The following is a 15,886-nucleotide window of genomic DNA, read 5'->3' as shown; positions in this document are numbered from 1 at the left end:
CACCTTTTAAAATCAGAAACCATGGAAGTTTTCCAGATGGTTCACAGCATTGTTCTGGGGTATTAACTGTGCCTCCCAGAGAGAACTCATCTTATCCTCAGCTTCTTCACTTGGTTAGTAGAGAGGCGGTTTGGCACCTGCAAGTACCTTTACTCAAAACAAATAGGCTGCTTTGTGTCAGGTCTTTTCCTCTTTGCCTACAAAGATAGACTCAAAGCTTCATTTCCTAAGAGCTATCTCTTAAGCTTTCTGCTTCATTAAGAATTTGCTTTCTGCAAGTTTTTTTTTATCAGTCTGATGTTTTCCCTTTAAATAGCTTGAATTTGAAATGAAAGGTGAAGATTTACCAAAAAAAAAAAAAAAAAAAGCCTAGGGCTGGTCTGGAGACTAGATTTCAGTTCTGGCTCCTGTGGCCTTGCGGCTGGTTGGAGTTTCTGGACTGACAGAACTAGTATCTCCAGGAAATTGAGAGGAGACCCCAATGTTAGCCTGAGGTCTATGAAGACCTCTCTCATTAGATCAGGACTTGATGAAACTAAGCAAATCACTTTACTTAACCAGACCTCAGTTTCCCCCTAAATCAGACATCTTCAGCTAAAAGCCAACAGTGGCCAGGCAGGAAAAGTAAGCAGGGGACAGTTCTGTGTAGGGAGATCAGTGGTAACTTTGGGCTATATGAGGCTGAATCTTTCCTCTCTTTCCAGTGGGAATAGTGTGGAAATGAAAAAGGGAAAGGCCTCTGTGTCTGCTTATCTGCCTAGGAAACCGCATTGCAAGAGCTGTGATGAATGAAATGGCCACCTTACTGAACACAAATGGGGACAGACTAAGGCTACAGAATGATAACCTGTATGTAAACATCTCTTCAAGTTTGAAATAAACCACCACCAAAGAACTAGTCTTCAAATTATGTCTCAGATAAGAGGAGACTCATAACTAAAACAAGATCTTTATTTTCACAGTCAACTAGGAGTATTTATATTTTTATCCATTCGTGTGCTGAATTGTAATGTTCCAAGTACTATGCTCCATCAGGACACAGCCATCCTCTCCCTTGTCAGATGGATGGTCTAGTGGAGATCAACCTCACAGATGTAACCACACAAGATACTAGTTAACTACAATTGCGATAAAGGCTCTGAAGGAGCAGTAGGGGTGCCTGATGCAGTCTGGCTGAGCAGAGGGGACATCAGCTGAAAAGCCTTTGGGGCCATATGTTGAACATAACTCATCTAATACCGTATCTTCATTTAACTCAGTAACAAAGAGGTGGCCAAAGAACTGACTTGACCTGCCATAAGAGTTTTGTTTGGCCTGTGTAGTGTTGACCCACGTATCATTTAAAATTCTAATTAAAGGGCTTTAACCATTTTAATGGCTTGTTCTTCTTCCATCTAACCCTCAAGTACAACTTTAGGAGGTGGGTTGTTCTTTATTTCAAAGATTTCTGGCCCCATCAGATTTGAGAAGGCAATAGAAAATGAGAGAACCAGGGTTTTGCATGTGTTCTCTACTCTTAAGGAGCCAAAAGCTTAGGAAGGCTGGAGAGGGTCCCCTTTGGTCTCCTGGCTACAGGCTGTGCCTCTCATCTCAGTTAATTACCACCACAGATGGTAAGAGAGTGTCTGCAGCCTGTCCTCACCATTGGGGCGGGGAGAATGCTGAGGGTCTTTTGGTGGCGTTTTTATTCTCAAGAAAAGCACACTCTGCATTTCCTGTGAGATGAGGAAAATGGTTGCAGATTTGGTCCAGACCTGGATGATCCTTGTCCATATGTGTGCAGCAAACCTGAGCCTGCCATGCTGCCAGTCTCCAGTTTCAAGTTATTCTCCTCTGTCACAAGTTGCACACCGAAAAACAACACCACTAGTGCCATATGGTTTAAAAGATCAAAGGCCCCGGTTTTGAATATATTTCTAGCCAACTGTACTTCAAATGTCTTAAATATGTGCACAGATGGGAAGCATGGAGCATTAAAGAGGTAAGCCACATGTGTGTGAGCCATGCATGTGGTCTGGGCAGGACGGTGAAAAGTGAAAACCACTGACCCGTGTGTTCCTCTTCCTCTCAGGTTCGCATCTTCACGTACCTCATTGGACGAGAGGCTGCTTTTGCAGACAATCTCAAGTGGATGGCCTGTGCCAATAAAGGTAGGTCCCCCTAATGAACTCAGCTCAGAATAACTTATCTGTGGATGCGCAGAAATAGAGTTAGTCGTGAGAAAGTGGAGAGTTCTACAGGAAGTCTGTGAATTCTAAGTTAAGGTCTGGGTCTTTCTAAATGATTATTGATCATTGTGGCAATATGTGATCCCAAAATGTGTTTATGAATTTTGAGGACATATTCAAGTAGACTGATTAAGTCTCTCCATTCTACTGCTTAGTAGCTGAATTATCTTAGGAGAATTACTACATCAGAACTTACAGTGCACCAAATATTCATGTGCTCCCTCATCATTCCCAGCCCTCTTGTACTGGTTCTGGCCAATAGGCTTTAAGCAAAACCAACCTAGGTCATTTCTGGGCTAAAGCATTTAAGAGCTGATGTGGTGGTATCTATACTCTCCTCTGCTCTTGGGAACTCTGAAGTTACATGGTGGAATAGATGAAATAGCCTGGGTTCCACATGGAGCAGATGCTTTTCGACTCACTCTGTCCTCTGCCACCTGCCAGCTCATGATAGATATATAGTATGTGTGATAAACCTTTGTGTTGACCTTAAAATTTCTACTTTGATATTCCCATAGCATAATTTAGCCTACACTAATTAAGTTAGTTACATTTAACCTACTTCAGTGTTCTAATCTTTGAAGTGGGGAGGGTGGTAACAGTTTTTCCTTTGACTCTTATTAAATATAAGGATTAAAGAAAATGAAATCGTGCAGATTAGGTGCCTAGTTCAGTGCTGAGGCATAGTAAGTGCTCAATAATTGTTCCCTTTCTACATTCACAGATTAATTGATGAATGATCTCCTGTTGTGTGTCAGAGACAGTGCTTTGAGGAGAGCGCAGGGAGGGAAGGACCAGGGCCTCCAGTCTGTGAAGGGCTTCTCTTCATTCTACGCACAATCAAGAAGGCAAAGCAAAGGAGGAAAATAGGTGTTAGAATCCAGATTCCTTGAGTCTTAACCCAGACTCCTTCAAATCCATCTTCCACCATCTACCAGTGATGGTGGTAGATGTTACCAGCCTACTTGGGTCTGAGTTATGTCACCTACAGAACCGAGTGATGGTGATACCTGCCCCATGTAGGTGTTGTGAGCATGAAATGAGGCCGTGCAGATAAAGCTGGTAGCTCAGTGCCTGGCACATAAATGCCCCATATGATTTCCTGGTGTTATATTGTGCTTGTGTCTTATCTCTACTCTGAGGCTATGCAGTCCCTGAGGGCAGACTGTACTCTTAATTTCCTCTTAAGCACTCTGACAGAGTCCAGCCTCCTGCTCTACGTGGAGTGGCTGCTCCTTTAAGGTTTGAAAAATGAGTAAATTTGAGTATAAATACTAATAAAGAACAATATATACTGTTGCATAATAAATTGGTATTGATGGATTTAGTTGATCTATTTCTACATTGCCTGTTAAGCCATCCTTTTAAAAGTTCCAGTGTTTGTAAATTAGTGGAGGAAAGAAGACTCACCAGAGGGTTGACAGGTCTCAGCTTTAGTTTTGGTGATTTAAGACAAAGTTATTTTAGTTGCAAGGAACCAAAGTTGCTCCCTAAAATTAAAGAGTGTTTTGGAGAGAGAGGAGAGTGAGTCAGAACCCAGAGTGGGAAGGGAAGCTTGTGTCTCTTGAGAGAACAGGGGGCTATATTTTTGTTTTTCTTTTCTTTCTTGGTTTCTTTCCACATTCTGTGGCATTCTTCTCTGTAGATAGACCTTCTCTGCTAGGGCTTGTGGACATCCAGAAATGGACACTGCACACTGTGCACACCCATCTATCCACACAACACCTACTGTGGAGAAAGAAGTTTCTATCTTCCCCACTTGAAATCAATCAGCAACTCTATAAATTCTGATTTCAAGTCTCCCTCCTCCCTCCCAAAAAACAGTATGACACTCAGCTTGGGCCAAGTCTCACCACTGCTGAAATGCATGTAGGTAGAGGTAAACCCACAAAGAAAAATGTGTGTGCTCTGTGGGGACTCAGCATTACAGGTGGGTGGGTGTAGAAAGTTCTCAGAGAAATGTACAGAAGTCTTTAACATTTTCTTGAAATTCTAAAATAACATGTTCTGCTATTATTTTAGTTTATTGTCTAGCTTGCCTCACTCAAAGGTATCAGTAATTCTGATTGTCTCAGAGTTCTTCATTTGGCTTCATTTGAAGGGGAAATATAGAAGGAAAGTAGGGATAAGGAGATGGAGGCCGAGTGGATCCTAGATTTCCTTTGAGTAAAGAGTCTGTTCTTGAAATAATTTTTGGAACTTTGTTGACATTTGAGTGAGCTGCACTTTCCCCATTTTTTCCTTTATTCTGCGGTCTTGAAAAAAGGGTTCCTTTCCATTTTTTAATTTTTAAAAGTTTTGCTGTTATTCCTTCCATATCAGACTGCAATTCTTCCCATCAGAGAGTATGCATTTAGTCATGGATTATTGTTTTTACCACTGTCTGTGTCCAGCTGATGAAAATTACTCAAACTGAAGTCTTGTCTTAATCAACTAATATTACACCATAATTTAGTTTTAGTCATTGTTTATAAAAATCTTTGAAGCATCCTTTTGAAGACAATTTAGTCAACTCATAGTATTTTGGGGCCTGGCTATAGAATATAGCCCTTTAGATTTATAAGTTCTGAGTGCAGCAACTGGAAAATCCAAAGAGGTAATTGTAACTGCTTAGCTGGCCTGGCTGTTAGATTCCACAGTGATTCTCCATCTCTTCCTGTCCAAATCCAGTTGTTTCCTTTCCTGCCAGAGTCAGTCCCTCGCAATAGTTTCACCTTCCTCCTTCTGATTCTCTTCTAAGGGGCCCTGGAAATAAAATGTCACTGTTTGCCACTCTTCAAAGTAGCAGTTGCCATCAAAATGTCAGGTTCCAGTCATCTGTGCCCATATAAACATCGGCTACACGTTGCGTCAGTTATGGGGTTTTAGACCACGTAACGTTGGCGAGCAAGTATTCTTCTATGGTCATTAATTAAATCATTGTTTATAGTCTCAGATTGTTATAGTATGGAGGCAGCATAACATTTTTCATCTCAAGTGACATGAGGTCCAGAGAGGGCCCCCCACTACATATTTTCGCCCTGACTCAGACAAGTTCTTCAGTGAAATGAAGCATTAGCATTTGGGGAGCAGAGCAGACCCAGGGAGAGCCCAGGGGACCCCAAGGAGAAACTTGTTGGCTGACTCACCACAGTGGCCCTAGGGAGGAGCAAAAGTTGTCAGCGCCAACACATTGTCCCCACATCAGTGATCAAGGACCAGCTATCAGTGTAAAACCTGCTTGGAAGTCTAGTAGCCATGGAGACAGTTCTCAGCCAGCAGACCTCAGACACTGTACCCTGGAAATGGATGCTTGGACACATTCATACCCCTCGCAGGAGTTTTCTGCCTTCTCTAATCCACTAGCAAAATCCAGAGGGGGCTGGAGCTCATTGGTTTGTTTCATTTTATGCATAACTAGGTCCTATCTTAAGGGAACCAGTCCTAATGAGGCAAAGCAGCAAACCATTTTAAATACATTAAAACAATCATTGCCACTGTAGAATGGCTTTTAGAGTTTAAAATTCTGCATTCACACTATTGAATAAACAAGTGAACTGGGAAAACTGAAAAGCGGGGCCAACTAGCCCAGATACTCCAAAAAGCTTCGATGACCTCTGTAATGTTCAGTGTGCCAAGATTTAAAATAAGCACTGCCTGATTCTCCTTCAGAAATCACGGTGAATGGAGTGTTTTCCAGCTGTGCAAATAAAGAAGGGCCTCTGTGTTTGGTTCTCAACCTATCCATCATCGTTAGGTCGAATGGAAATGCCACATGAGTCTCTCTTGGTTGTCTGCTCAGCTTGTACCTTTTTAATGGGTTAATGGTCATTCTCTCCTTATTTGAAAAAGAACTGATGGGCTGAGACCTCCTTGGAAATTCAGACCCACAGCCTTTTTCCACCAAAAATCTCTTATCCTCATCATACCTTTCCAAGTGAAGTGTCATGTCCCTTAAAAGATAGCTTCAAATTTATGAGGCTAGAATGGTTGTTGGTGGGGGTAGGGGAAGGTGGCAATGAAATTGTTTTACTATTTCAGAAAAGTGGAAGAAGGAAAAAATGGCGATTGTTCAGATACTTTTGTATAATGATTTTTTTTGCTTTTTGACCAATAGCTCCACAATTCCCCAGCCCCTCAGCCCCAGGTAACTCCCTTTTGATTCTGTTGTTGTGAGTTTGGCATTTTTCAGATTCCGCTTACAAGTGATATCATACAGAATTTGTCTTTTTCTATTTGACTTATCTCTCTTAGCATGATGTACTCAATGTCCATCCATGTTGTTGCAAATGGTAGGATTTCCTTCTTTCTAATGGCTGAATAATATTCCATGGTGTGTGTGTGTGTGTAATACATCTTTTTATCCATTTCTCCATTAATAGAGGCTTAACTTGTATACATTTTTTGTGTACATTACATAGAACCTGAGAGTTTAAGTAGAAGGGGTAATGATTAAAAGATGAAGATGGCACTACTGGTTTTAATAGAAACTGAGGATGACAAACGGCTTACTAAGTGCAGTGTATTTTTGAGTATCTCTTTTGACCCTGTTTAAAGCTGTATGAGGTGCGTGAGAAGGAAGCTGAGACTGAAAGAGATTAGCACCTTGCCCCAGGTTATCAGCTAGCAGGTGACAAAGCTAGGGTTCATGCTCAGTTGATCTGACACTTGAGCCCAACTCTTCACCAGGATGTGAGGTTGCCTATCTTTGGGGTGAAGGAAGTCGTGTTTCATAGAGGACCCTTGCATGTTTCCCATTATTTGAGAGATTCTAGGAAAAGGAATCTAGACATTGAGGAAGGACCTTAATTTAATGGTCCATAGCTAATAAAGACTGGAGCTGGGGTTTGTACCCAACCTATGTGTTCAAGAAATGATCTTGTCACAGCTTGTGTATGTGTGATCCAGTTTCTGACATTTTACAAATGGGGGCATTAAGGCTCTCTGAGGAGATCAGAGGGCACAGTAATAGAGCTGCAAATAAGCCAACTTTCCTACCTCCACAGTGTGATCCTTTAAATTATTTTTTTTCTAACATGAAATTTGAAATTTAAAATGTACTTATTCACACACAAAAAAACTTGTTCCTAAATCTGAGATTCTGGCTGATTCTGATAGTTTCACATTCAGGAGCCCCATTTTCCGGGTGGCACATGCCTACCAAAGCCCCTGGGCTCCCTGCCCTCATGGTCATTCTCTCCTGGGTCTGTTCTTTCCAACACGTTGGACATGTGCCCTTCAGCTCTCAGGGCTCAACAGGCCTCTTGCTGGTTCTTTGTAATTGTCCAAGAAGATGTAGAGTTAGAAAGTTGTTTTCTAAGAAAAAAAAAGTATTTTTTTTTCAGTAGTGTGTGGTGTTGATGGAGAGGATGAAGATGAGACAGAATATTGTGAACATCTTTCAAGAACGTTGTTGGGGATGCATACCAGGTCACACCATTAACTTCACTGCCCACTTCATTGCCCTGAGAAGACTGGAATCTGAGCACTGGCTTTCTTATTTTCAGCCTCCCTCATGTAAGAGGGAGAAAGTGTCTTTGAAAAGACTCAAAAGGAACAGTGACCATCACACCAAAGATAGAATGAGGACCTTATTGGGTGAGGTAGATAACCAGGGTCTCCCACTGAGGCACAGACTCCTGGGGCCCTCAGATCTGGTGTCATTGCAAAGTGGAATGTTGAATGATGTGCTGATTGAGTATCTCATGTAGGGGCACCTCTTGGACAAGGGACTTACCTCAAGAAATCTTGAAGTAAGGATAGTAAAAATCTCAGAAATACAAAGCACTGGGCTGCATGTGGTTTATCACACTGAGTAGTTGTAACCCAGAGTTCACAGGAAGCTCTGTGAGGGAATAAGGTAAATAAATTGATGTTATGGAGAAAAATGAGCAGACCATTTGTAATAGGTGGCTAATTTCAGCATTAATTACTCCTTGGTAATTACCAAATGATTGCTGATTCTGTTTTCTTACATGATATATGAAGTCCAAAAAGGCACATTAAAGAAGAGAATAAACATTCAAGAGCTAGAATTTAAAAGAAATAGAAAGAGGTGGGGGAAGGGGAGGGAAAGTGGCCAGTTCAGAGAATGCAGAGGGAAAACTGGGGAAGCGTCTATGGTTACAGCCAAAGAGTCCAGCCCTTAGTGACTTCCTGTTATCCATCAAAAAGTACATTTGTTAACTAAATCTTACATGAAAACATTTAAAAACAAAAAAGACTCTTTCAGAAAATTTTTACATTTTAATGGGTTGGGGTTAGATGATCAGATTTGCATTAAGCTTTGCAGTGTACATTATTAATATTATTTTTTAATTCCAGCTTTTCTTACCTTTTATACATCTGCATCCCTGGTCTATATTATCAAAATATAAGTTAGAACTGTGGCATGGATTTTGAGTAGACCATTGGTGCTAATTACTGAGCATTTGCCAGGAACATCAGAGGGCAACCATATATTCCCACCCTCAACCTTTCCCAACCACACAGATACAAACAGCCCATTAGTGGTGCCCTTCTGGAGGAGGACATATGAGAAGTCACACTGTCCTTTCTCACTACAGGAAGAGGCAATGTCTTCAGTGGTTAAGAGCAAAAGTTTTGGAATCAAATGAACCTGGATTCAAATTGATCCAGGACAGATTACTGAACTCTCTTGTTTCTGTTTCCTTCCTACGCAATGAGCGCACACCCAAGTTAGGCTGTTGTGTTACCCAAGTGTAGAGAGGCAAGATGAATCACAGTAAGACCTTGGTGAATGTCCCCACTTTAATAATGGCTTTCACAGACCCATGCACCAGTTTTGGGAATACCACTCTAGATAAGATGTACATCAGCTTTTGTAACATTTCATGGAGCTAATATTCCAGTGAAAGAGAACAAAGTAAACAAGCGAGTTAGAATTCAGCATGGATGAGTCTTCTGAAGAAAGTGAAGACAAGGTGAAACAAGAGGAAATGAGTTCAGGCAGCTGAACCCTGAGTGATAAAAAGGAGCCAGCCGTGAAAAACTGGATAAATGGTGTGCCTGGCAGCAGGGGTACAGCAAGTGCAAGCGCCTGGGGAGGGTCGGGTGAATGAGCTTGGTGTGGGAGGATGGAAGGGGATGAGGTCATCTGGGTAGGTGGGGGCCTAGTGAGGGAGAGTCTTGGAGGTCAGAGTAAGAAATTTGGATTTTATTCTAACTCTAGCTAGAAGCTGTTTTTGGATTTAGGCAGGGAGATGATGATCTGCTTTTATACTTTTTATATGATTCCTCTGACTGCTGTCAGAAGACTAGATAAGGAGAAGGGGGATTTGCGGGAGGGGTTCTGTTGCTGTACCCTAGGAGAGAGACAGTGGAGTCTGGAGTAGGGTAGGAGCAGTGGAGATGGGGAATTGGACTTGAGACATATTTTAGAGATAGGGCCAGAAGAATATGCTGGTGAATTAGCTATGGGGTGGGGTGAGGAAATGATGACTATCAAGGATAATTCTTAAGTTTTTGGCCCAGTCGGGCAGTGGTGTCATTTGCTGAGATGGGAAAGACCCATTGTGGGAGGAATGAGTTTGGCCAGGGAAATCAGGAGTTGGCTTTGGACGACTTCAGTCTGAGAATCCTGTTAGTCATCTCTGTGGAGGTGTCAGGTATACAGTTGGCTATGGATCTGTAGCTCTGGGGAGAAGCCAGTTTTTGCTAAGTTTTCAGAGCTTTGATTATGATAAGCAAGGCCAAGTGAGGATGATCTCTCGGCTCCGTCCCCTTCCAAATGTGTGATTGTTTTTCCTTCCCACTCCACCTCTATGCTGAGGAGCTGTCTCTCCCATCCCCATCCTTCTGTTTATTCCCTTTCTTCTCTTGGCTCTATTTTGGAAAACCCAAATCAGGGATTTTACTGTTGGCTTTGAGGATTAGAATGAAAACACAGACAACCAAGAAAAGCTCCTCCTTAGAGAGGCTGTCTTTACTGCACATTTGGTGCGGGAACCTAAGATAGGAATAGTGCTACACTGAATCACTCACCCAGGTACCCCCACCATCCAGGACCACCAAGCTGTCTCCTCCTCTTATCAACATGGAAACACCTCTCTTGGCTTGTCCTTTGTGTCATGTTTGTGTCTGTATACTCCCTAAATGCAGAGCCCAATGCTTACCTTCTAAAGAAGAAATTAAATGTTTTTTTTTTCCCTTATTCAAACACGGATTGCAGCCGTGGTTTAGAGAGAAATGATAACTATGGATGCCCACTGTCATCCAGCAGTCTTCTTAAAACTTGTCTTTCCCACTATGCCTCCAAGAGGAGCCACCTGGAGACCTTGTGTAGGCAGTGTTCTGGATGGACCTCCCTAACTGTATTGCCTGACCCCTGAGAGAGTGACAAGGTGCATATGGGCCCCACTCCAGAGCCTAAGTTAAAGCGAGATCTCAGAGCCTGTTGGGGCCCAGTTTCCACTGGGATGGGTGAGGCTCTGGCCCTGGCCAGGAGGGTGGAGCAGACAGGAGTGACAGTGCATGTTAACGAGCACTGTGCAGAGCTGTCATCAGGAAGCCAAAAGCCACATGGTCCCAACCTGGTTTGAGGTTGGTACACCAAATTCAAACCAGCTGGCCTTTGTTTGGAAGTGCCCTGGGAGAGTCCTGGTCCTCTCCGGACAACAGAAGGGCTGGCATTTCCTTACCCTGAGCCCTGTTTTAGACATTAAGAGGTTCTATAAACACTGTTGCAAGTGCTGTGACAGATCTGGACTCAGAGACACATATATCCTCTCTGATTTCTTGGCAAGTAGGAGCTGGCATGACCTTAGTTATGAGGATCCTTATTTATAGAGGTATGGGGAGGAAACATGAATCTGTGTCCATCCAGTGTCCCCCTGCCTAAAATGCTTCCATGACTACTTGCCTGTAGAATAAAGTCTAAACTCCTTTCCAAGATCCTATATGAAAAATCCCCCTGCTCATTCCTCTAATCTTACAGCACCCTACTTCTACCCACTCTCAGCTTTTTACTTCAGTCATTCTGAGCTATGTTCAGTTCCTAGAATGGGCCTGATTCTGACTTTAGGCCTTTCCTTACATTCCTTGCTTTACTGGACACACTTGTTAACCCCGCTTCCTCTCCTCATCCTTCGGAGTTCAGCTGGACTGACTCTTCTTCAGGGTAACCAAGTGATTGGCTGTCCTTGCTGTGTGCTTTACTGCAATGCTGATTGTACTGTTTTGTAGAGGTAAGTTCACTCAGACCTCCCAGACCCCCAGGAGGCAAGGGTCACACTCATTTAGTTAACCCCTGCTCCTCTGGTGCTAGGTACCAAGAAAGCCTTCCATGAAGGGCCCACTCCTAGAGATCCAAACTTGTGCTCAGCTTAGCCCATCCCTTCTAACTCACAGTGAAGCCAACAGGACCACAAGCTGAAGAAAAGCATAGCTGTGCCCTGAACTTGAGATCAAAATGGCAATCTGGTGACTGGATAAAGAAGTTGTGGTATATTTATACAATAGAATACTACTCAGCCATAAAAAATAATAAAAATAATGCCACTTGGTGCAAAATGGATGGCCCTGGAGAATGTCATTCTAAGTGAAGTAAGCCAGAAAGAGAAAGAAGAATACCATATGATATCACTCATATGTGGAATCTAAAAAAAAAAAAAAAGACAAACAAACTTACTTGCAAAACAGAAACAGACTCACAGACATAGAAAACAAACTTACTACTGGGGGGAAGGGGTAGGAAGGGATAAATTAGGAGTTCAAGATTTTCAGATACTGAGTGGTATATATAAAATAGATAAACAAGTTTATACTGTATAGGACAGGGAACTATATTTAATAATCTTGTAGTAGCTTATGGTGGAAAAGAAAATGAAACAAATATATATTCATGTATGACTGAAGCATTGTGCTATACACCAGAACTTGATACAACATTGTAAACTGACTATACTTTAATTAAAAAAATACAAAAAAAGAAGAAAAAGAAAAAACAAAATAGCAACCTGGGAAGGCATTCTCCAAAGGATTAACTGGAGCTTCTTCTGGGAGGTGGGCTTGTGGTTGATCTTCATTGTATTCCTTTTGCTTGACTCTTTTCTAACATGAACATGTTGCTCATGAAGTGGATGATGGTAGAGTGGAGATATAATGTTTAAAAAGGAAAAGAGAAGAAAGAAGTTAGCTAGAGACTAAGAAAGCAAGGTGTAGACATATTCCCCAGTTGCAGATCCTCTTGTCTTTTCTAAAAGTGGTTCTTTTTTGGCAGGATTTTTCACCCAGATCTCCACCTTGGCGGATGTGCAGGAAAACGTCATGGAATACCTCCATGTCCTCAGCCGGCCCAAAGTCATTGACCAGGAGCATGATGTTGTGTGGACTGAAGCTTACATTGACAGCACTGTGAGTTCATGGGGCCCTCCCGGGAGAGGTTCATCTCACCAGACGAGAGTTTTCCTGGGCTCATTCCAGAGACGGTGGTTGCATCACTCCTCTTCAATAATGGGGCTCAATGACATTTCCCTTCCTTGTAGTTTGCATTGGTCTCCTTAGTAGGCAAGATTGGGGACAAATCCTAATATCCGAGAATATAACAGGCTCTTCTGGAAGGTGTCTGGTCAATAGAAAACTCACGTTTGGCTTCTGTCTTCTCTGGTTCCTTGTTTTCCCTGCTCACGTGTGTACAGATTTGGTTAGCGCAGCAATGAATGATGATGAGAGTGTTAGAATCGGTCCTCACCATCACCGGAGATGCCCAGTCCTGGTGATGAGTCTTGGGTCTCCACTTGGGAAGGTCAGACCAAAGCTCAGCTCTGACAGTGGAACTGGAGCCACTGTGGAGGCCAGAGCTGCCTCTTCCTCCCATGGACAAATGAGAAAATGCTTCCATGGTGATTATGTAGGCAGTGATCATTGTTGCAGCTCTGGCTATAGGCTCATACTAAAGCCAAATTCCAAGCAAAAAAGGATTCCGATGCTGAATTAGCTTAAAAGGAGGAGTGTTGCCAATCATCAAGGAAAGATTTCCTGTGTAATTGCAGGGTGATTTTTCATAGTGATAATGAGTCAGATGGGAGTGGCATTTTTCATTTTTGATTGTAAATGTTCTCACAGGGCCTTGCTCCCATCATTTTTGTTGGGATTAATATCACATTAATCACTGTAACCCAGACAAAGCCATTCTCTGGAGTGATCTCTACGGTTGCCATGGGCTGGCATCTCTCTCCACATCTCTCTCATTCCTGCTGCTCTTCTGGCAGCTACAGTCAAATACAGGGCAGGAACGGCGTATGGGAACCAATCTCGGGGGACAGCACACAGCAGCCTGCACCCTTCTTGGCCTTAAAGTACACAGTGAGACCATGGAAATAAGAACTGGTCAAGAAGGGGTACCCCTCCCCCAGGAGGAATCACCCTGAATGGAGATGGGTGATAAGCTGAAGTACCATCTCTGGTTGCCAGGGAGGCCTTGGGCTTTTATCACATTCAGAGTCTGACCCCAGTTTGATTTAGAATCATGGAGATGAAATAACTAACCTGCCGCATTCGTGTTGGCACCATCCTAACAGTAATAACAGAACAGCAAAGGTGATGGCTTCATCTCTTTCTCATATGTGTGGTTGAGTAAAGTAGGAAAGTGAGCATGGAGTGGAGGAGGGTGACTAGCCAGGACTGGAGTCATCAAGACACCCAGTGGTTCTGGTTACAAATCCTGAACGAGTTGGATCTGTCATCTTATTTTTTTAATCAATTAAAAAAATATAAAATAGAGACTCTATGATTAAGACATCATGGGACCAACCCTTGGATAGACAGACAGATCAGTAGAATAGAAAGTCCAAAAAAAAAAAAAAGATCCAACTACATATGGGAATTTAGTATCTGGTAAAGGTAGCATCTCAGATCAGTGAGGCTAGGGTGGGCTTGGTAATAATGCTTTTGAGAAAATTAGATCACCATTTAGAAAGTGATAAAATTAGTTATTTTCTTCACAACATACCCAAGAAAGAAGTCCAAGTGGATCAGAGATCTAAACTATAAAAAATGAAACTGTACAAGCACTAAAACAGAGTGTGGTGAATTCCTCTATAACCTGGGTTCAGAGAAGGCTTTCTAACAATGACTCCAAAATCCATATGCAATAAAAAGGAAGATAAATGTTTGACTTCTTAAAATAAAAACAAAACAAAAGCCAACTTTTGTAAGTAAAAAATTCACTAGAAGCGAAGTCAAAAGGCAAAAGGTAAAATAGGAGAAAATGTATGCAACATACAGCACACATAAAGAACTAATAATCCTAATATATAAATAACTATTAAAAGTTGAGGGGAAGGGGAGTCGCTATAGCTCAATTGTAGAGCACACTTCGCATGTGCCAGGTCCTGGGGTCAATCCCTAGTGCCTCCATTAAAGAAAAAATTATTGAGGGGAAATTCTTATAAGAAAAATGAGCAAAAGACACGAGCAGAAAAATACTACAAATGGCTTTTAAATATATGAAATATGTACAACTTCACACATAATGAGAAAAGTACTAATTCACTTATGATGAAATGCCATTTCTCTCACCTGTCTGAGTGGAAAAAATGGAAAGCTTAACTCTGTTGATGAGGCTGTGGGAAAAGGGACATTCATGTATTGCTTGTGGGAAGACAGAATAGGGCAATCTCTAGGAAGGAGAATGTGCATTTACTCTTTGGTCCAGCAAGCCCACTTCTAGGAATTAACCTGAAGATAGACTTCCAACAATCCAAAAATACATTTGCACAAGTTTGTTCATTACAGAATTGCTTCTAATTTCAAAAGTTACCTAAACCCCCAAACATAAAGAGATTGATTGGAGAGACTATGGTACCTACACATAATGGAGTCTTAATGTTAAAAACAAGAATGAGGATGATTTCTGTTGGTTGACATGGAATGATTTCCAGGATATATTGCTAGGTAAAATGAAGCAAGATGCAAGATATAAATAGTGCACTGCCTTTTGTGTAAGAAAAAAGAGGAAATAAGATATGTACATAGCTACTTATTATTATAAAAAGAAACAGAGAAAGGGTAAGTCAGAAACCAATAGAATTGGTTACCTACAAGAACTCCAGAGGAGAAGAGTTAGCAGAGGGAATAAGACATCTAAGTATACCTTTTTGCTTGGTTTTTACTTCAAAAGCACGTTAATGTTGTGTGTATTCAAAAATTAAAAGAAAACCAACAAGAATTGGAGAAAGGAGAAGGGACTAATAGTGAATGCAGACAGAAACAAATAAACTCAACTAAATTTCAGATGATCAAGAAAATTATCTGGAAAGAGGTGGGGAAGAGGTAACCTTTTGAATGCAGTAGTTACACACAATACTGTATTTTGAACACAGTACTTTGCCCTCATTCTGGTCAGAGAGTAGAGGAAGAGCTGCAAAAAATTTTTAAATTCTTTTTGGTGTTACTTATAATAAGGTGAGTGTAGCAATTATGAATCTATTTTTGAATATGGTAGGATTAAGCAAATGTATAATTGGGGGATGATAAGGCAGGCATCCATGGCATGAGACTGGATGAAAGGTACCAAATGTAACCCCAGTCCTGTCCACTGAAAGGGCTGAGAAGCAACAGCATTCTAGTAGCAGTGAGCATCTAGAACCCAGATCCTAAGCTTCTAAAAACCACTCCCCACTAAAAAGGTATTAGGGTTCCTTAGAGAAATCACTAAT

General features: G+C 41.7%; 1 protein-coding gene across 1 annotated transcript in view; it reads left to right on the top strand.

Moving 5' to 3' along the window:
- The window catches only part of CACNA2D3 (calcium voltage-gated channel auxiliary subunit alpha2delta 3), a 776,511-nt gene that overhangs the window by 495,976 nt on the left and 264,649 nt on the right, over positions 1-15,886 (top strand). Inside the window, exons 12-13 of the mRNA XM_064496418.1 lie at positions 2,072-2,150; positions 12,448-12,581. Coding sequence (XP_064352488.1) covers positions 2,072-2,150; positions 12,448-12,581 — 213 coding nt within the window. The remainder of the gene's footprint in view (positions 1-2,071; positions 2,151-12,447; positions 12,582-15,886) is intronic.

Source organism: Camelus dromedarius, chromosome 17 (assembly GCF_036321535.1).
Source record: "Camelus dromedarius isolate mCamDro1 chromosome 17, mCamDro1.pat, whole genome shotgun sequence".
Classification (NCBI taxonomy): domain Eukaryota; kingdom Metazoa; phylum Chordata; class Mammalia; order Artiodactyla; family Camelidae; genus Camelus; species Camelus dromedarius.
This window is presented reverse-complemented; position numbering and strand designations above follow the sequence as displayed.